Source organism: Anopheles funestus, chromosome 2RL (genome assembly GCF_943734845.2).
Source record: "Anopheles funestus chromosome 2RL, idAnoFuneDA-416_04, whole genome shotgun sequence".
Taxonomy (NCBI): Eukaryota; Metazoa; Arthropoda; class Insecta; order Diptera; family Culicidae; genus Anopheles; species Anopheles funestus.
The window spans coordinates 8,772,178-8,792,803 of NC_064598.1; the positions used below are offsets into that span (position 1 = coordinate 8,772,178).

Consider the following 20,626-nt stretch of genomic DNA (forward strand, 5'->3'; position numbering starts at 1 on the left):
CATTTCATCACGGCTGTGCATGATCTAAACCAAGATGACACGACGGCAGCACGGGGCGAATCCCACTTCTGAGATGTAATACGGATGTATTACGGAAGATTTAACTTTTCGGAAGGAGGCTTTGGTAGCCTAATAACAAGACGGAAGGTATAACGGAAGAACGGAAGACAGAACGGAAGAACGGAAGAACGGAAGATGTTGCTTGTACAACGATCCAATAACGAATATCTTTATTCAGCATGACAGTTGCGCAGCACACTGTCATGTCCAATGGTCATAATTCACTCTGACATTTCGAAAGCTCTTCACAATGATACCGGTTGCGGACCTGACACTACAGTATATTACACTGTTAAAATTTGAATGCTATTGTAAAGCATATTCATGCAAAATTTTCAACAATTGTGTTAATTTTTAACGGTAAATATTTACAATATTATTGCCATCATCATTCACATATTAAAAGTATATTTTATTGATACGTATTCAACTTGTGTTTCAGCGTGTACACCACGGTATCGTTGCCATGGTAACGGTGAGCATGTAACAAACTTTTTTAAAAACAGAAATTGCGTGTAGAATTTCGGAAGCTCAGTTGATTCACTATGTTTTCGCAAAATATGATAATTCGTGATGGAGAATATACGAAAACAATTTACACGATGGTAAACCACAACGGGAATGTGCTTTGTGGCGCCAGTTTACATAATGGTTAAAGAATACCTTTTTTGTGGGTTGTTTCTAGATCAAGGAGGAACGATTCCAGGATGCGATAAACACGCTGAACACTATTCCTGAATCTTCAACAACCCGTGCCGGTCTTTCGCTGCTGGGCCACTGCTACTACCAGATGCAAGACTTCATCGAGGCGGCCAATTGCTACGAGCATCTTATCAATCTCGTACCGGATGTGCAAGAGTACCGCCTGTACTACTCGCAATCCCTCTTCCAGGCGGGTCTGTTTGAGGAAGCACAGAAAATCATTGCAACCGGGGTGGATTCTTCGGAACTGAAGGAAAAAGTCCTTCAGTTACAGTCGGCCATTGCTTACGGCAATGAGGATTATACAGCGGCCCAGTCCCTGCTGCTACAGCGCCAGGACGGCAATGGACAGGAGGCGAGTACTAAGAACGATGAAGGATGTTTACTCTACCAGGCGAACATGTTCGAGGACGCACTGCAGCGGTACGTGTCCGCACTGCAGGCTGGTGGGTTTAACCCGCACGTCGCTTACAATGCGGCCCTCTGTCATTATCGGCGTAAGGAAAATTCCCAAGCCCTAAACTACATTGCCGAGATTGTGGAACGTGGCATACGGAATCATCCGGAGCTTGGTGTTGGTGCGCAGGCGGAAACTGAAGGCGGAGCGCGAAGCGTGGGCAATCCTCCAGCCTTGGCTGCTTCCGGGCTGGCTCAAGCTTTCAATCTAAAGGCGGCCATTGAGTATCAGGAAGGAAACGGTGTGTGTGTTGCTATTGGACCGTAAAAGATAATTGGTTCGGATTAATGTTTCAAAATTAAAATTTTGCAGTTGAAGGTGCCCGCGAAGCTTTGACCGATCTACCACCACGATCCGAGCCGGAGCTTGATCCGGTAACGCTGCACAATATGGCACTTACTGATCCCACAGGCGGTGGGGCCGGTTTGCGCCGGCTGGCTTTTCTGCTCGAGCTAGGCCCTCCCACCTGTCCGCCGGAGACGTTTGCAAATCTGTTACTGCTTTGCTGTAAGCACGAAATGTATGACACGGCGGCCGACATTTTGGCGGAACATACGCACCTGACGTACAAATACCTATCGCCGTATCTGTACGATCTACTGGACGCATTGATAACCGCCCAGTCAACGCCCGAGGAAGCGGAACAAAAGCTCGGCACACTTGCCAGCAGCATCGGTGGCAGATTGCGTGCCCTAGCGGCCAAGGTGCAGGAATGTCGCTCCGCGACGGATCAGAATGCCCTGCGAATGGCATTGCGTGAGTATGAGGGTGCGCTCGAAAGTTACCTTCCGGTGGCGATGGCACGTGCCTGGATTCCGTGGCGCATGGATGATTTTCAGGGTGCCGAGCGCGAATTTCGGGCCAGTGCGGAGTTCTGTTCCGAGACGCCCTCCTGGCGATTGCACGCCGCGCATGTGCTTTTTATGCGCGGTGATCGCTACAAGGAGGCGGCCGCATTCTATGAACCGATCGTACGTCAAAACTACGACGACATCCTATCGATCCCGGCATCTGTGCTGGCGAACCTGTGCGTTGCGTACATCATGACCTCACAGAACGAAGAAGCGGAGGAGCTGATGCGCAAGGTAGAACGGGCCGAGGAACGGAAGGGCAATGCAACTGGCCAGTGTTTGCATCTGTGCATTGTCAATCTGGTCATTGGCACGCTGTACTGTGCGAAGAACAATTACGAGTTTGGACTGTCCCGTATCGCACACGCATTGGACGGTGGATCGGGTGCACGGCTGTGTGCCGATACGTGGATCCACGTCAAGCGATGCGTTTTGGGCCTGTTGACCGGGATGGCCAAACAGACGATCGTACTACCATCGATCGCGTTACAGGAAACGCTAAATTTCTTGCGTGCTTGCGAAGCGTATGGCATAACCATACCGTCCGTACTGACCGGACCGTTGGAAGACTCGGGAGAACAGCCACCGACCATCGGACTGGAAGCACGAAAACTGCGAGCCTTATTGCTACGGCTAATGGAGTATAAGTGAAGCAGTGTGATCGTACGTTTTTGAAATCTCTCAAAAGACTTTGACAGAAGGTCTCTTATTGTGGATTGTGTGCATTGAATAAACTTGTAGTTTTGAAATCTTGACTATGTTGTAGTTAAATTTTCTATCATAATTGTTATCTTTTTCTCTGCAGATGAATTGGACTGTATGCGATCCTTTTATTTTCCTTAGCCATTGCAGTTTTTAACAAAATAATACAAACAACATATTGAACTTAACTAATACAAAAAAGCACACCATACGAACCGATCTAGCGACGAGTGATCATTCATTGTGAACTTGAAACGTAACACGTAATGCCTCTTCCGGATCTTTTTCCTTCAGCCACGGTCGTTCCCATACGGTGATCTTATACTTCTGGCCAGTCTCATCATCGTCGAACGAAATGTAGTAGGTGTACATCATGCCCGCAACAACCTGCTTTTCCACGCGATGCAATTTGTACGCTTTGCCACCACGGTCAGATGCTGTGGCAAGTGCCTTTTCGATGCGTTCCATATGTTCAGGCTTGTGTATATCCGGATCAGCCGATACGCCACCGCAAAGAGGTTCACTAGCCATTTTGTTCTGGAAGTATTTGCGATTAATTGAATGTTCGAGAAAGCTGATCAACGATCCAAACGCGTTTGACTCACCGTGTTACTCAGTCTACGGTGATTCACCTAATAGCTGTGAGATTTTGCCTTACACGATCAGCTCAAGGGTGTAACAAAGAATGGAACTACGCATTACGTCGCGGTGCTAGTGGAGACAGAAATTGTATGGATAGAATGTAAACATAAACACAACACTCGCGTAGTATGACACCAGGCTGCATTGGTATTGGTGAAACATAGTCGATGTAATAACATCGAAAACATCGCATGTAATATGATCGTAAACGGTTTGCTTATTGTGCAGATATTTCGCTACGGATTGTTTTTTGTATTTAAATGTTTTTGAACACTCGTCACTTTCATTCGCGAAAAGTGTTCGAATAAGAACAAGTTCAAAAATTACATTTTATCATACTTTTCTATATTTGTTCGTCTGAAAACTAGAGTATAGGTAAAAATGTGGTACATATATGCAGAGTATAAATGGTATAAAAAGTGTAAAAAGAGTTGAATAGTAGGTTATGAGCAAAACAAAAAGCAAAACGCACACATACAAATGAACTTATGCTAGTACGGCGGACGATGCCATTTCACTAACGCCGCAAGAATTGTCACCGCGATAGATACGATAGTAGCCTTGTTCGCCCCATTTCGGCCCCCAGGAGTTCTTTATGATCCAGTACGGAAGCGTCTTGTTGAACATTGGATATTCCTTGATGCCGTATCCCACGATCAGTACACCATGGTCGATCGATTTATGGCTGCACAGCGGATGCCAAGGGTGCGATATGCCACCGCGGTAAAACTGCATCGCGTTCGCATTCAGTCCGATTGCAATCGGTCCATTTTTGATCAGGTACTGCGCAATGAAGGTTTCGTTCTTCGGCATGTCAACTGCACCCTTCACCTGCACGTGGCTGAGCGTTTTGTTGAACTGACACGACTTCTGAGCCTTCGCCTTGTAGGGATAGTCTTCCTCTAGCTCTAAACCGCCCAATTGCTCGACCGCCCTACAATGGGAAAAAAATCATAATGCCGATGAAAATACTATTTTATCAATAGCCACGCCGCTGGTCAGAGATTCATACTTGAAAGCATCATCCATGTAACCACCACCGCATCCATTGTCCACCTTGTCGCAATCGATCAGCTCCTGTTCCGAGTACGATTCCAATTTATTCGTCTTGATCTGATGCAGCCCTTCGATGTTGCCGATTGCACTAAAGGCCCAGCACGAACCGCAGCTGCCCTGATCTTTAACCTTCGTCACCGCACCTTGATCGCGCCAATCGAACGATCTCGGCATGTCGCCCACATTGGCCACATCTTTCTGCGTGGCAACCGGATTGCGGATATGATTGTTATCTTGGTGTTGTTTCGGCACTACCAAGCCCGTGTGTGCCCGATACTCGGCCTGCGTCATGTCGGCAAACTTTGTCACACCATACTTGGCTGTGCCACGTTCAAACTTGTTCAGCTGCTCGATCTTGAACAGATTGTTGCGGAATATGTTGAAGCGCATCTCGTGCTCCATAGAGCTAGCGTACTGTCGGCGATGATGATGCTTGAATTTGTTAAACTGTCGTCGCACATGCTCATCATCATCGATCTTGAGCGATCGCACCGATCGACGCTTTACCGGTGGTGTTACCGTCGTAGCTGGGGAGGTTTCTTGCTGCGGATAGCTTTTGATATCCGGTTGCTGTTCCGTGTCGTCATCACCGGTACATTTCACATTGTACTTACGCTGATCTTGCGATTCCAGCCATACACGTTCCCAGATGGAAATTTTGCACACAGTGTCGGGCTCGCTCGTTACACGGAAGGTGTACTTGTACAGCGAACCAGCGACCTGTTGCGTCGATCCAGCCAATATTTCAAATTCACTGCGAAGCAAACAAATGAATAATATTAAATGCAGGTATGGTAATTTTCGTACAACTTGTATGCTTTGAAACCTACTTGTATGCTTTGGATCGTTCCGAATTATACGAAACCATGCCGGCTCTAATGCGCTCGATGTGTGACGTATCCTTCAGCTCTTCTGCGGTTAGTTCGTTGGAGCCACCAGCTTTCTTCGCGTGCCGACGTTGACGGCTTCCTGCTTCCTTCGCACCCGGACAGGAAACGGTATACTTGTACGCTTCCGTCGGATCTTTCTCCTCAAGCCACGGCCGTTCCCAGGATGAAAGTTTGCACATCTGGCTACTTCCATCCGTGCTAAATTCGACAGCGTACTTGTACAGCTTACCCGACACTATTTGTACGGTTCCGCTAACAATCCGGGCATTACTAACGGAGGCAAAATGGATCAAATGTTTGGTTTGTGTTAATATTGCATCCTATGTGGTTTTGAGTTTCCCTAACAAATAGCACAACCAACTGTAAACCCATTCAACTTTTGCAGATTTCGTATATTCGTATATTATTTCGTATAAACGCTGCTCTTACCATTAGGTTAGTGACGGATTCTTTCGGTTGCTTTCTACGCCGTACGGTGACTGATACAAAACAATCAACATGATCATGCTGTAGAACTAGTATTATATATTTATGATAATTTTGCTGTTATCTTTTCACATCTGTCGAGAATGGTAAAGACGAACGATCATGCAATACTTTCACAAACATAAACTTACTTTTCAGTAATATGGAATTTGTCTTTCGTAGAGACTAGTAGAACAACATCAAGAGAGACAGCTAGTATACTGATAGGGAGCAATAGCTAGTGGCTAGTATTGCACATACATGTATTGGAATCTTGAGAGGCATGTAAGCTAAACACGAGGTTAGTATTCGAACTGCAATATTTTATGTCCACAATAATGATTAGTCGTACGTACAATACCCATTCGGATTCAGTTTTTTGTAGCAATCGTTAGCGGCCAATCAAATGACATCAAACAGCGCATGCGAATGCATTCCATCGCACAGTTCATGTTTTGGTACTTACGACGATTCTTTCGATCCACCGTTTGAAACCAAAATCTTATCGACCCGCTCAATGTGCTCGGTAGCCGTCAGCTCGTCCTGTGACAGGGAACGAGAACCACCGGGTACTACGGAGCGACGTGTGCGTGCCTTCGAAGCGGCAACTTCCTTTTCACATTCGTACGTGTATTTGTAAGCATCCTCTGGGTGTGATTTGGTCAACCAGACACGCTCCCAGGATGTTAACTTGCAGACAGCGTTGTTATGCTGGATGTAGTAAACGTACTTCTTACCGGCAACAATCTGGCTAGTTGCATTAATGACCTTCAGCGAGCTGGAAAAGATGATGAAAAAAAAAGGTTCATGAGCGGATGTTGCTTTGGGAATTTAGCTTTACATCTGTGCCACTTACCTTCCGCGGGTAAGACCGTGAAATGTAAGAATCTTATCGATGCGCTCCTGGTGCTCGGTGTTACCGTACTCGTCCGCAGACAGTGGTGAGGCACAACCCTGACAGTAGGAATCGCGCTTCGTTCGCGTCACACTGTCCGGACATTCGAACGATGCCTTGAATGCTTCCTGTGGTGCCTTTTCCTTTAGCCAGGGCTTCTCCCACACGGTCAGTTTGCAGACGCGTTTCGATTCATCGTCCGGGAAGGTTAATCGGTAGGTGTACGATCGTCCGGCAACTAGCTGCATGCTTGCCCCAACAATCTTCACCTTACGCTCATTGCCACTGCCATCGACCAGGGCCGATTGTTGCTGCAGGCCGGTGCGAACCCGTGCTTGATGCTCGTCCTTCGCATACTCCTCCGGTGTTAGCTCCTGTGCACTGCCAGTTTTGGGCACCTTGTTCAGTTTTTTCGGCGCAGCCACATCACGGCGTCGGCGATTACCAGCTTCGTCCTCTTTGTTATCTTGACAGTCGAAATCGTACTCGGGCTTCGCGTCGGACGGAAGCGGAGTGAACACCTTCACATCACACGTGCTGTACACCTGCTGGTCGTCATCCTTCAGAGCGATCTTGTAGCGATGTATGGTGCCCGCTACGACCTGAACTGTTCCGAACAGTATCTCGAAGTTGCTAAAATGGATAGTTGTTTGATATGTTACACATCTGCTTGCGACCTGTTCGTAGCACAACGACACAAACCTATGCTTTCCACTCTCATAGCCAACCAATCCCAGGCGTATGCGCTCCTTGTGTGCCGAATCGGATAGGTCCACCGGTGTTGCGCCTCCGACGAGCCTGTCACCTAAATTGTTAGACTGTTTTTGACATTTAGATTTAGTTAATTGTACCTGTTGGGAATCTTCCGCATTCGCTTTCAATACATGTACCTGGGAAAGAATTGGAAAACAAATGAAATGCGTATTACTTATGTTATACAGGTTGACAACACAGATACAGCCAAGGTGCTCTGTTTGATCCAACACATTGTTCTCTTATCCACCGTGCCCACGGAACTCAATTACCTCAAGGGTACACTGTTTCGTGGTGTCCTCAATCAGTCGCTTCTTGCATGACTCCGTAACTTTGCTCTCCTCTTCCGCACAGCGCGAATTAGCCGTTAGTACACGTAGAACGTACGTTGTCCGGCTTTTGTCGGATCTTTGTGACACTTTCCGAGCGTCGAGCACTTCTAACAACATGCGCTGGTATGGATCCGAATCCATCTGATCCAAACGTTGGATCGCCTCAGTCGCGATCACTTTCATTCGTGCTTCTTCTGCAGGATCATCTAGATTGATGGAATTACTATCGGCCGTGCTCACAGTACGCTTTCCGCGATTGAGTGCATGGTAAGGTGATAGCGGAATTTTGATGTATGAAGGGCGTGGTTTATATTTTCCATAATATTTCACCTTATGGCCATAACCGTGACTTTCGCTTGATGAAAAAATTGACGAAGAATATCCTCGCTTATCCCGACGAAGTCCATCATCGGCATTCAATTTCTGGGCAAGTTGTTCCTTGGTCAATACTTCATCCGCTTCGTTCGAATCACCGAAAGCCATCGTTACCCGCTCGATCTTCGGTGCTAAGAGTTCTGGTTTAGCATTCTGTTCCGCCATTTTGATATTATCCTGCTGTTCGCTCACCTCCACCGGTACATCATCCGACGGTGCACTGCGCTTTCCTCGGTGATGACCATAGTAGTACGGTGCTTCTTCTGCAGGATCATCTAGATTGATGGAATTACTATCGGCCGTGCTCACAGTACGCTTCCCGCGATTGAGTGCATGGTAAGGTGATAGCGGAACTTTGATGTATGAAGGGCGTGGTTTATATTTTCCATAGTATTTCACTTTATGGCCATAACCGTGGCTTTCGCTCGATGAAAAAATTGACGAAGAATATCCTCGCTTATCCCGACGAAGTCCATCATCGGCATTCAATTTCTGGGCAAGTTGTTCCTTGGTCAGTACTTCATCCGCTTCGTTCGAATCACCGAGAGCCGTCGTTACCAGCTCGATCTTCGGTGCTAGGGGTTCTGGTTTAGTATTCTGTTCCGCCATTTTGATATTATCCTGTTCGCTCACCTCCACTGGTACATCATCCGACGGTGCACTGCGCTTTCCTCGGTAATGACCATAGTAGTACGGTGACGGACGGTAATATCTTCTGCGGTAAGGATAATATCCTCCCCCGCCGTAGTAGCCCCCTCCGTAGTATCCTCCGCCATAATATCCTCCACCATAATATCCATCGCCGCCGCTGAAAGAACCTCCGCCGAAACTCCCGCCAGAAAAACCTCCGAAACTTCCACCACCAAATCCACCCGAAAAGTCTCGTTTGTTACGGGGCAGTCCTTCGTCTGCGTTTAGTTGCCGAGCAAGTTCTTCCTTCGAGAGCTTTTCGTCCTTGTCGTTATCTTCGGTATCATCTGATAAGCCAATTGGATCTTTTGTTTTATTATCCAGTTCGACGTTCTTTACTTCTTCGGGTATCTTCGACGCAGAAGATAATGTTGTGGTTTCATCTTTATCTACATTGCCGATAGATACTGTAGAACTTACAGACGGTACAGGAACTGCATTAGCTGCCGACAATCCTGATTTGGCGTCCCGCTCAGCCATTTTCACACCATCTTGTTCGTTCAACTCTACAGGCGTAGTAATATACGCACTGCGCTTTCCACGATAGTGACCATAATAATTTTGTACCGGACGATGTTGTCTTCTGCGGTAAGGATTGTAGTAGCCACCTCCTCCTCCATAGTAGCCGCCTCCATAGTGGCCACCTCCGTAGTAGCCTCCACCGCTGTATGATCCTCCACCAAATCCACCACCAGAAAAGCTTCCACTGGAAAAGCCGCGCTTGTCCCGTCGCAGACCATCGTCTGCGTTTAGTTGCCGAGTAAGTTCTTCCTTCGAGAGCTTTTCGTCCTTGTCGTTATCTTCGGTATCATCTGATAAGCCAATTGGATCTTTTGTTTTATTATCCAGCTCGACGTTCTTTACTTCTTCGGTTTTCTTCGACGCAGAAGTTACTGTTGTGGTTTCATCTCTATCTACATTGCTGATAGATACTGTAGAACTTACAGACGGTACAGGCACTGCATTAGCTGCCGACGATCCTGATTTAGCGTCCCGCTCAGCCATTTTCACACCATCTTGTTCGTTCAACTCTACAGGCGTATCAACCTCCGGAGCACTGCGCTTTCCACGATAGTGACCATAATAATTTTGTACCGGACGATGTTGTCTTCTGCGGTAAGGATTGTAGTAGCCACCTCCTCCTCCATAGTAGCCGCCTCCATAGTGGCCACCTCCGTAGTAGCCTCCACCGCTGTATGATCCACCACCAAATCCACCACTAGAAAAGCTTCCACTGGAAAAGCCGCGCTTGTCCCGCCTCAGACCATCGTCTGCGTTTAGTTGCCGAGCAAGTTCTTCCTTCGAGAGCTTTTCGTCCTTGTCGTTATCTTCGGTATCATCTGATAAGCCAATTGGATCTTTTGTTTTATTATCCAGTTCAACGTTCTTTACTTCTTCGGGTATCTTCGACGCAGAAGTTACTGTTGTGGTTTCATCTTTATCTACATTGCTGATAGATACTGTAGAACTTACAGACGGTACAGGCACTGCATTAGCTGCCGACGATCCTGATTTAGCGTCCCGCTCAGCCATTTTCACACCATCTTGTTCGTTCAACTCTACAGGCGTATCAACCTCCGGAGCACTGCGCTTTCCACGATAGTGACCATAATAATTTTGTACCGGACGATGTTGTCTTCTACGATAAGGATTGTAGTAGCCTCCTCCTCCTCCATAGTAGCCGCCTCCATAGTGGCCACCTCCGTAGTAGCCTCCACCGCTGTATGATCCACCACCAAATCCACCACCAGAAAAGCTACCACTGGAAAAGCCGCGCTTGTCCCGCCGCAGACCATCGTCTGCGTTTAGTTGCCGAGTAAGTTCTTCCTTCGAGAGCTTTTCGTCCTTGTCGTTATCTTCGGTATCATCTGATAAGCCAATTGGATCTTTTGTTTTATTATCCACCTCTTCGTTCCGCTTCCATATCGAATGCTTCTTCACTCGCTGAAGACTTTCCTCGTCTTTTAATTCCTTGACAAATTGGTCCTTGGTGAGTATCTGCTGATCGTCTTCATCTTCGTCCGAGTCAGTACCATATGCTACCGCTGTTGGGGCATCGACCCTAGGAGGTTTCAGATTCACGGCCGGTAACGATTCTCGCTGCTGTCCTTCGTCACTTTCTTGTGAGGATTGATCATCATTTCTTGTGGACGCAGCTGTTCGTGTCGGTACAAAACCTCGAACACCGCTTGGGGTAACATTCGTGTTATCACGCACGACAAATGCGGCCGTATCAACGTTCGCATCACCTCCGTTTGTAGTGCGGTAATAGCTATCGATGCTGGCTTTCACCTTCTGCAGCAACGAATCAAACACCGGTCGGTACTTGAGCTGTACATCGCGGCCTCCTCCATTTACAATCACCTCATCAAGCGCCTTTTGTATTTCCTGATGTGTTTTGAAAACCTCGTCGAATGTCGATTGTACCTGTTGATCCAAAGGTGCTATTGTCGTGGTAGTTGCAGTTGCTGGTGTCGTCACGGTATCTTGTGCTTCTGCACGATTTTTAAAGACCCTCACCGGTACGATCGTTTCTTCGATCACTTCTGCACCAAAACCGACGTTTTCTTGTTGGGCAGGGTTTCGGTTGGCATTTTGTAGAGGAGCGCTAGCAAAGCTAAAAAGCTCATCAATAGCGCTTTTTGCAGCATCACTTAATCCTTCGCTCTCGGTAGTGGTGCTGCTGGTTGTTAGCGATGGATCCTGTCCATCGCTGGTTAGAGGTGTCGTCGGTGGCGATGTTATTTCCAACATTTCCACCTTTTCCACAATGATCTGTTGCTCGAGCTCTCCAATCCTTTCTGGGGTAAGTTCTTCATTTTGACGCAGATTCGCATCAAACACGGGATTGAGCCTAGTGGCTGTCTCTTCAGCCGCTGTTTGCGTAGATGGCGAACTACAGTTGGTGTATTCCAGTGTACGATATTTCTCACCATACTCCGTCGTGATCCAGGGCTTCTCGAGGATCACCAAGTGACAGATATGCTTCTCACCATTTGGCTCATCTTCAGCGCTTACAGTCAGCTCGTACCGTACACCGGCCACCACTTCGCGCGTGGCCGAAAGAATTTCTACGAATCTGTACTCGCGTGGTAAGAATGATGTCGCAATGTAGGAAAGTCCGCGCTGCGTTGGACGTAGCTGCTCCTTACCGCCGACTGCATCGACGTGTATGGCAACGATGCCTCCTTCACTGCTTCCGTTGACCGTCGAAGGAGCATCCTGGCGAGGAGAAATATTTATTCCGTTCGATCACATATCATATCCAACTTTGCCGGAGCGTTGATCACGAGGACGCTGTGTTAGAGAAGGGTCCCTTACTCGTGATCGGGAAAGTCCATAGCAACTAGACATAGGAAGACAGACAGATACACCATACCTTGATGCGAGTGTTTTTTTACCCAGATGATGATAATGATTGCGAATGCACCGTGTGCTGAAGTAGTCCAACCGGAGTAGGAGAAACATTGGAGTTATACGTTGCGTGCGGGAAAGCCTTTACTTGATGTTAGCATTGTTCTCGTAGGGTTTATGCGTTATTGGTTATGAGCAGGATGATGATCCGAAATAATACGATCCCCACACAGGGGATAAGTAAGCGTAACATGTCGATGATATGATATGTGGAAGAGGAGAGCAAATCTACGAAGTATGCTGCAGAGTTATAGATCGCCAACTGACTACACCACTTATGCTAGATAAAGTTAAGGTTACCATTAGAATGAGTACACTAATTAACCCAGTTTGGTAGCGAAATGATCCACTTTTTTTTTGAATCAAAATAGCGACGGAATTTGAATCTGTCTGCTTGTTTCGTGACGTTTGGTTCTCCCATGCATAGGCTTCAAAGGTGCAGGATTGGTCATGCACAATATGGTTCTGGCTTTCAAACCAGTTTACGACCAGAATGGAACTCAATGCGGTCGATTTCCCCATTAGTGCAAACTGCATGCACTGAAGTATTGTAATCGATTGTAAACTTACTGCCTGTTCTTTCACTAGCTCATGCTCCAAGCGTAGTCCGGTAGTCAAACGGTTCTACGAAAAACGGGGAACACAGTGCGATAACGATTATTTAATTCGGAATATATTGGATTTGCTGTTGCTGTGTGGGTGATTAACATCACAAGGGAGGTGTAGAAACATTCTGGATTCTGGTTGCCGATGTGGCAGTAGAGAACGACTTACGGGAATATTTTGAGAATTTTGAAAAACTCCAAAACTTTGCTACAATATTGTAGTGCGTGCAAGCACTATTCAACTCTTATCATCTTGTTAAGACACATGTTACCAAGAGTTTTTACATGCCATATTGAAACTAGCATTTCCTGTGGAAGTATCGATCGGAATTTCAAGTTTCATGTGAAATAATAATTGTTTTCAAGAACTCGCATGTACTCTGCGTGCTTAAATAAGACAACGTTGATCGACTCGTAACGGATGCCATAATAACGACACCGGCCGCAAAGACGAACTAGGCCACTTCCCATACGTTGTAGACGACAATTCGATGGAGCAATTTACAATCTTGCTCTTCGATGGAATGTTTCTGAGTGTGTGTGTTTACTTCATGTCGTGGTAAAGAGGCGAAGTTTTCAAACATTATTATCACAAATAGGCAAGCAGGAAAAAAACAACACATTCATTTGCTATTTCTATACACCGTCCTCCCTCTTTCGGCCATGTCGCGGTACGGATTCACACAGCATCAGCATGTGGAGCTGATGTACCAGTCCTCAAACATGGTTCCATCGATAAGAAGCGCGAGAATGTCATCAAACGTGTTTTTGTTGTTTTCGTTTACTTTGCCGGTAGGCGAGTGTGTCGATTTCCTTGCCATTGTACAAGGATCCGGACGGCTGGCGTTAATTTTTGCAACACGTCAATATGCACAAGATCGGTCAATAATAGGTAGCGAACACGAACAAAGAATGCCCGAAAAGCGAACAAAACTGAACCATCAGCTGACGCAGCTTTGACACATTTTCTTTGTCCAAACGCGTACGACCATTTGAAGCAGTGAGAATAAAATGGGAAGAAAATAGTAATTTGTGAATAGTAAGGTAGAAAAAGGGTTCAATTAGTTATATGACAATGGCGCTAACAACACCTCTAGTTAAAAGAATCTTGAAGAATAGAATCACTAACGATGGCGTATGATGAAGGGAACAGTATCTTCTAGATAAGACTCCCATTGGCATGAAATTTCTACGAGGATCATGTTAGAGAGCTACTGTAATGGTTGATTTTATTCTACATAGCTGTCAGCAGGGTTTATTGTAGTTGTTATAATCACATGAGGTGGCGAAATACTTAAGCATGTAAACCCCGTTCTTGAACATTTCCTATCCTCAACGAAGATGGTGATCCGAAAAAAGGTGTATGGTGTGAAAGATCCTGTATAACCTTAAGCCACAATTTAACCGAAGGCTACTAAAAACTTTGCATAAGAGACATAGGATTGTGTTAAATAATAAAATTTCGGGGAAAACCCCGTAAACATGTCTGTTTTGGAGATTGCAAAAACAAACCGTTGGGTACAAAACTGGTTAGATATGAAGCATTCCAGTGTCGAAAAAAAACAACATCGGAAGAGTCCAAGACTCTTCAATCCAACAGCGAAATTATCATAAATTATCCATCCAGTGGTGCTTGTGCTGAAGTGATTCTACGTTTTTTTTCTTAACACCATTCTATGTGTCTCCTTCATACACCTTGGGACAGGTAGTGTCCTTGAACGCAGTTACGGCAGTTTTAAAAACCGGTTAAGAGATACAACCTAAGCCATATAAATAACCCGCAATGGCAAGAATCAGCTGAAGGGCTTCCAGCTCTTAGGCGCGTGATCATCGAAATATGATCAACCATGATCAGGGATGCGCGAAATTTCAAGGGGATTGACCGTTTAAGTGTTTGCTTGCTGTGTAGACTGTGAACAAATTGTTCACCTTCGTAGTGTTAGTAAACAATAATGATCATGTAAATTGTGATGCTTCACATTCGTTTCATAGACAGCAAAAAACAATGATCACACATTTCGTACAAAAAATCAAACAAGTTTGCCACAATCAAAACACAAAAAAATTAAGCTGCTATGAGCTGACAAAGCAGGATGTGTTCATCATTATCACCGGTTCGACACGTTTTACGACTTAATGGCGTATAGAATTACATTAAAAACGTTTCTTATCCTTAACTATTTGCCATTTTCCCTATCGTATTTTGTCCTCTAAATGTGTAGCTGTTAATGCTGAGTTTACGAACCTGTACATATTATGCTCGGTAACGTGTGATCGGGCAAATGTCCATAACGTTTGCAAAACAGAGATAGACGTCCGCGTATAGCTCATGTGCGTTTTTTTTTGCTTTACATCTCCTATACAACCACTCAAATACACCCATTCGCGTCGTAATCTGACCGAACGGGAAATGATGCTGTACCTTCCGCTAGCCGGCGACGGCAGGAAAGCCGCGATCATGAATTGATCAGCACACAGCGCGCGGCTAGTGTGTTTACATAACGAAACATGCTGTCTATCGGCATCATTCGGTGGTTCTCTAGCGATCAACCACCATCACGATCAGCGGATGGCCTCTGTGAGCAACAGGGGCGTTTGATTGTGCTGCGCAAAAAAAAAAACGAAGAAATTAAGTGATCGGTTCCACGCCGAAATGCGATCATTTGGTCTTCTTGGAAGGCATCTCTCGCGAACAAAGAGAAAGCAACGGACGAAACGATGAGGGATGATGAGGTCACTACATGTACCCCCAATCCTCCCCTCCTCCCATCCAGCACAAAGAGCTGCCCATTATCCATGCACTTTCCGATCAGCACAAACTTAGTGGCGTCATTTGCTGCGAAATTGGCAGAAAAGGCGTAGATTGAGTTGTGAAAAAGTTTGTCCCCCCCAACTACCACCTACCTGTACTTCCTCGTCGATCTCATCCGTCGGGCCATTGCTGTTCGATGTCACATCTGCCTCGGTGACGGGGTTTGGTTGCTCCTCGGAACGGACCACCGTCAGCAGTACCAGTGCCGTCGATAGCAGCAGTAGAAGCTGCGGAATGGTACGCATTTTACTCCAACCCTTTACGAGGGTTTATTCTCGAAATGTTTTCTGGATCACTGCTGCGCTGATTAATATGTATTTATTGCATTCGTACGTCTTTTGCTTTATCGCTACCCCGTTAGTGGTCCGTTTTTTTTGTTGTTTTGTTTTGCACGGCACTGCACAATTTTGTGTGCCCCCGCGGTCAGTAGAATTCAATTGGCTACTGCGCCACCACAGACACAGTCACGCACCAGCACACACCAATATTAATCAAACGAAACAATAAACAAACTAATCGGTGGACGCTGTTTAGCTGGAAAGGAAAAGCACTCGCGTGCACAAGGAAGACTGCACAACCTTGCTGGCAATCTGTCCGAACGATAATGTTGTTGTTGTCGCGAAATGTTTTAAATAAATAGCCCGCTGCTTGACGTTTGGCGTTGTTGTAGTTGTTGTTGTTGTCGTGGATTGCTGTCAGTTGCGTAGTGGCGCATGTGACGGATGCTGCACGCTCCACACATGACGTCACAGTAAGCAGGAACGTGATTTTAGATAAAATAAAGAACAGTTTCAGTAACTTTGTTTCATCGGAAAAATGTATACCAAGATTGGCTCTGAATTAACATCCGGAAAGTGAAGGTATGAAAGAGATTATCATTGCTGAAAGCTGATCTTTTTGCCGGATGGAGAGAAGATCCCAAATTTGTTCCCATCTGACATTCAAATTTCTCACTCTGCTGGGGCTACCATTTGAATGTTCGCACTGTAGGTATACAATTTGCATGGTATAATGAGTTTATTAAGAACATTAGTACACTTTCTCACAGTCTAGAGCGCACTTTCTTATGATGCTTTTTCCGTGCCCTTTGCACCACCGGTGTTAATCGTGTTAAACAGTTTGTGCTTAGCAATCTGGGCCATCAGGCCGTGAATTAGCTCAATCGAAGCACGGCTGCAGTCGCGGCTCGCCTTTGAGAGTTTGTCCTCTGTGCGCTTCTCGTTAGGATCGAGCGAGCCACTTGCCATGAACTGGCCTCTGCCCAGACTTGCTTCGCTAAGTTCTAGTTTTTCCGACAGATCCAATATCTGCCTTGTAGTGTAGTCCGGGTTGCTCAGTAAACCGGAACTGCCAAGTGTGTTCATCCAATACTTGTTCCATAACGAGTCCAGTAGCTTACGATCGAGGGCTGATTTGAAGTACGTTACATCCAACTGATAGTATTGCTTACAATGAACACCGAAGTCTTCAATTTTGCTCAACGGGATGGTTTGATACTCGGACGGCTCTTCATTTGGTGGTTTGTATCCTATAAGGCATGAAAATGCTAGCGTTATTTACCATCATTTTGGTTCGTCTCACACTGCGCTCTTACCTTTCGGATATGTTCGGAAAGCGCCGAGACACACCTTACCAGCGGATACCGTTCTGACGGGATCGATCACAATCGCCACAAATGGTTCCTGATAGTTTTGGTTGAGCATCTGCGTGTTCACATCGATGCCGGACAGCCAGCAACCGTACCCGGGGTGGCTATGGTACCAACCGATAGCATTCTCCATGCGTCCCACCTCTTTAGCCGACTCGATGTATGCCGCCATGTACTCGTACGCCTGTGATTGAGCATTGACCCGAGTTTCGGTACCTTCGACCGGCAAGGCGAAAGCATCCATCACAACCATCGTGTCTTCGATCACCTTTCCCAGCAGCAACCCCATCACCTCGAGCGCCCCGCCAGAACGCGAATGTGTTACCATTTTGATAAGGGCCAGTGCCGAAATTTTGATATCCTTAAAGTAATTCGGATCCTTCTCCCATGGCCGAGCGGTCAGAATGCGCTGCTGCTGTTCAGCATCGTAGCGAAATATCTCGTCACTAGGCGGAAGAATAACGATATTGTTTTCCATCTCCCAGGTTTTTCTGGCCATCTCCATGATAGCTGAAGTGGATGAAGGGAACTTTTATGCCGCACAATTATAAAAATCCGCACTGAACGTTTCGTTGTTTTTGCTAGCAATGTTTTTTTTGTTGCCTTCGCCAAACTAAAGTGATGTTTACACGCAAGTACAGCGATTGACAGTTTTGACAGCTGGTGGAACAAACGCTTAACAAACAAACGCTTCATTTTGAAATTTACTTGCGCGTACAAATAACGGTCATACATACGCAATTTTCACGTGGTGCGTGAAATTAAGGAGTATTTTCTGAAAATGCTTCCCAATGGATGATTTATAGCTCAACCGTAATGTAAATGGTTATTTTTTTTTCAAAAAGAAACATGAAAATGCAGTAACTAATGTACAAGAAGCTTAAAGGGAAATGTAATGTAATTTTAATGCCATGTATGTCATAAACAGAACTATATTAACATAAGTATCTTGTCACAATAACACGCTAATACTGAATAGTTTTCAAAAAAAGTGTCTCGTCAGGTCTTTGTGTTGTAATGAAAGTTTTGCGCACCCTATCCTTTATTCACCTTCAAATAGAAATACGAAACAGGATCGTTTCAAAAGCAAAGCAAAAAACATCAATTTACATTTGTTGCTGCAGTCTACGATCATCACTAACGCCCGCAGAAGTGAAACGAAAAACGAATAGAAATGGGAATATATTTGTGGCTTTCACGGCACACAAAAAAGCATCGACGAAATCAAAAGAAATAGTGCAATTTCTACCAAATGCACCGCTCACAACCGCGCAGTGTGACATTGATGGATGGGATGTGAGAAAAGTGTTTGGCGTCTCCATCATCCGGTTTGGGGGTCGCAGCCATTCATGAGGAAAAACACGCATAATGCGCCAAATGTTTGGATAAATTTGGTTAATTATCGTGAATTAAGCTATGGAGCTGATGGAGTTTCTGTTTTGCGTGATTTTGATGTACCCGACGATAAGCTTGGCGATGATTTATGACAAATTGCATTTTTCCCTTTGCCTTGTACATCGTTCCCGAAAGGGATGAATGAATTTCAAGATGTGCAGCGTTTGGTCGGAAGAGATGCTTTGCATAAATAGCTGTACGAGACGTGGTATCACGAAAAAATCGACTTTGTAGTGATTTTTTACTTAGTGCAATCCAACCCCGTAACACTATCTTCCACCATTTATTAATAAGTTTAAATCTGCATCAGACACACTTGTTTGTACATTTGTATCAGCACTCTTATCGTGATGGCTTAGAACAATGGGGGAAAGTGTAAACTGACACTGCCCAACAGATTGACGTAGGTATCCAATTGATGCTCATTGTTCTCGGCAAACATTGAAGATAATGTGTCCGCGATACGAAACTAAAATGTCTGATCGTGCTTTTTTGTACACCATGCTGTGTGTTCACGTTATGAGTGAAAGCTTTGTGTGTTTTTTTGTTGTAGCATTTAAAAACAAAAAACGAAAAAAAAACTCTTTGACCAAACAATAACGAAAACATTATAAAGCTTAACCTTCCCACACAACTACCCACGTTGTGGAAAACGAACAAGGGGTAAACCGATTCATCAGGATACTCTTTTATCGCGCACGAAGCAAACAGTTTCACAGACTTCACCAGAAGGCTCTCAACTGAACTGTTTTGGTACCATCGATATCAATAATTCCCATTGCCATTATTGCTACGCGAAGGATGGGTGGAAAAGTATGCGCGATGCTGACAAGCAGATAATGCATAGAGTATGGCTTTCACCCGTTAAAGGATCTTCTACTGGTGTGTCTACCGTCCCATGGCTGCATGCCGATTCTATAGAAGGATAACGATTTTCGGGCGAAATGATTGATGGCAGGCTTTTCTGCGCTAAATGTTCGCTATATTCGCGCACAATTTTTACGAACAAATTGGCCTTAACGTATGATGATTTTATTCTTGAATAATTTTCTTTCGAATGTAAAGCGTAAACAAGGCGTCGTTACGAGATCTTTGGCAAAAATTCGTACTACTTTAATAATTTTATTTGAAACGTAATTTATTTCTCATGTAAATCGCATCTAATACATTGACATTGACTTCACAGGTGGTGGTACGTAACGGCGAAAGAAAGCCGACCGTGCTGATCGATTGCTTCCCTTTTGAGATGGGTTCATGTTACATGGCAGGTGTGAAAAAGCTGGTACATTCTTGTACGATAATATGTTTTGTAGATAATACTACAACAATTTTTCTTTCATCGCGCACAGCATCACGTTTCAAAGCATGCCATCGATGACGTCAGAGAAGCTCCCCCCGTGGTCAATACTTTGGCTTTTCGTCTTTATTTCATCCAAACACAAAATAAAACACAATTTTGTTGGTAGTTAACTGGAAAGTTAGACCCGTTAGACTCATCATTCACTCTCAATTCTATGTGTTCAGCAGTGATGCGATGAGCAAAAAGGTCACAGGAAAAAGTTTCGTTCAGCTTTTGCTGTTGTGCTTTGTGGTACATTTATTAAAAACCAGCGGTATGCATTTCAAAGAGGAAAAACTATAACTCGGTTCACTGGAAAATTGTGACACTCTATTGAAAATTCAACCAGTGTGTGAGGGTACACGCAAGGAGCGCTGGTCCGGATGGGTTTCACAGCAATAAAAGTGATGGAGCAAACAAATGCAATGTAAATACCGATCGGGGTAACGAGGCTGTAACTTTCATCGCCGGCAGCAACGTTTGTTTATTTGATATGGTTCAATCAAATCATTTGTAAAATATTTAGTGACGTCAAATGGTCCA

The 20,626-nt window shown here is 45.2% G+C and overlaps 4 protein-coding genes across 6 annotated transcripts; 1 reads left to right on the forward strand and 3 right to left on the reverse strand.

The window, feature by feature from the left end:
• Positions 1-355: 355 nt before the first annotated feature.
• LOC125764691 (tetratricopeptide repeat protein 30 homolog) lies at positions 356-2,811 on the forward strand. Its single transcript, XM_049429198.1, has 3 exons — positions 356-665; positions 746-1,460; positions 1,532-2,811. Exons 1-3 carry the CDS (start codon positions 606-608, stop codon positions 2,719-2,721), a joined length of 1,965 nt encoding a protein of 654 aa, XP_049285155.1. The 5' UTR covers positions 356-605; the 3' UTR covers positions 2,722-2,811.
• A 111-nt stretch (positions 2,812-2,922) lies between these two features.
• On the reverse strand, positions 2,923-3,521 carry LOC125764770 (cystatin-like protein). The gene is made up of 2 exons (XM_049429349.1): positions 3,378-3,521; positions 2,923-3,309 (listed from the first exon to the last, which is right to left on the reverse strand). Exon 2 carries the CDS (start codon positions 3,301-3,303, stop codon positions 3,007-3,009), a length of 297 nt encoding a protein of 98 aa, XP_049285306.1. The 5' UTR covers positions 3,304-3,309; positions 3,378-3,521; the 3' UTR covers positions 2,923-3,006.
• Positions 3,522-3,737: 216 nt separating this feature from the next.
• LOC125764663 (uncharacterized) lies at positions 3,738-16,343 on the reverse strand. Of its 3 annotated transcripts, XM_049429105.1 has the most exons (10): positions 15,794-16,343; positions 12,855-12,908; positions 8,814-12,092; positions 7,746-8,372; positions 7,423-7,610; positions 6,682-7,353; positions 6,292-6,603; positions 5,301-5,630; positions 4,427-5,224; positions 3,738-4,348 (listed from the first exon to the last, which is right to left on the reverse strand). In XM_049429105.1, exons 1-10 carry the CDS (start codon positions 15,944-15,946, stop codon positions 3,901-3,903), a joined length of 6,861 nt encoding a protein of 2,286 aa, XP_049285062.1. In that variant the 5' UTR covers positions 15,947-16,343; the 3' UTR covers positions 3,738-3,900. The 3 variants fall into 3 exon arrangements, with proteins under 3 accessions (XP_049285062.1, XP_049285060.1, XP_049285061.1); XM_049429103.1 differs by having other exon boundaries at positions 7,746-12,092; XM_049429104.1 differs by lacking the exon at positions 12,855-12,908 and having other exon boundaries at positions 7,746-12,092.
• A 351-nt stretch (positions 16,344-16,694) lies between these two features.
• Positions 16,695-17,968, reverse strand: LOC125764739 (COP9 signalosome complex subunit 5). The gene is made up of 2 exons (XM_049429304.1): positions 17,296-17,968; positions 16,695-17,229 (listed from the first exon to the last, which is right to left on the reverse strand). The coding sequence occupies exons 1-2, from the start codon at positions 17,852-17,854 to the stop codon at positions 16,766-16,768; spliced, it is 1,023 nt and encodes a 340-aa protein (XP_049285261.1). The 5' UTR covers positions 17,855-17,968; the 3' UTR covers positions 16,695-16,765.
• Between the last annotated feature and the right edge of the window lie 2,658 nt (positions 17,969-20,626).

What these genes read in the sequence shown, in the direction of transcription:
- LOC125764691 (XM_049429198.1), top strand. Translation starts at nt 606, where the DNA reads ATGTTTTCGCAAAATATGATAATTCGTGATGGAGAATATACGAAAACA. An exon ending in CGAAAACAATTTACACGATG is followed by an intron (nt 666 to 745) that starts GTAAACCACAAC and finishes GGTTGTTTCTAG; the next exon opens with ATCAAGGAGGAACGATTCCA. An exon ending in TGAGTATCAGGAAGGAAACG is followed by an intron (nt 1,461 to 1,531) that starts GTGTGTGTGTTG and finishes AAAATTTTGCAG; the next exon opens with TTGAAGGTGCCCGCGAAGCT.
- LOC125764770 (XM_049429349.1), bottom strand. Translation starts at nt 3,303, where the DNA reads ATGGCTAGTGAACCTCTTTGCGGTGGCGTATCGGCTGATCCGGATATA.
- LOC125764663 (XM_049429103.1), bottom strand. Translation starts at nt 15,946, where the DNA reads ATGCGTACCATTCCGCAGCTTCTACTGCTGCTATCGACGGCACTGGTA. An exon ending in AGCTAGTGAAAGAACAGGCA is followed by an intron (nt 12,093 to 12,854) that starts GTAAGTTTACAA and finishes TCTCCTCGCCAG; the next exon opens with GATGCTCCTTCGACGGTCAA. An exon ending in GGTGGATCGAAAGAATCGTC is followed by an intron (nt 5,631 to 6,291) that starts GTAAGTACCAAA and finishes TGCCTCCGTTAG; the next exon opens with TAATGCCCGGATTGTTAGCG.
- LOC125764739 (XM_049429304.1), bottom strand. Translation starts at nt 17,854, where the DNA reads ATGGAGATGGCCAGAAAAACCTGGGAGATGGAAAACAATATCGTTATT. An exon ending in TTTCCGAACATATCCGAAAG is followed by an intron (nt 17,230 to 17,295) that starts GTAAGAGCGCAG and finishes CATGCCTTATAG; the next exon opens with GATACAAACCACCAAATGAA.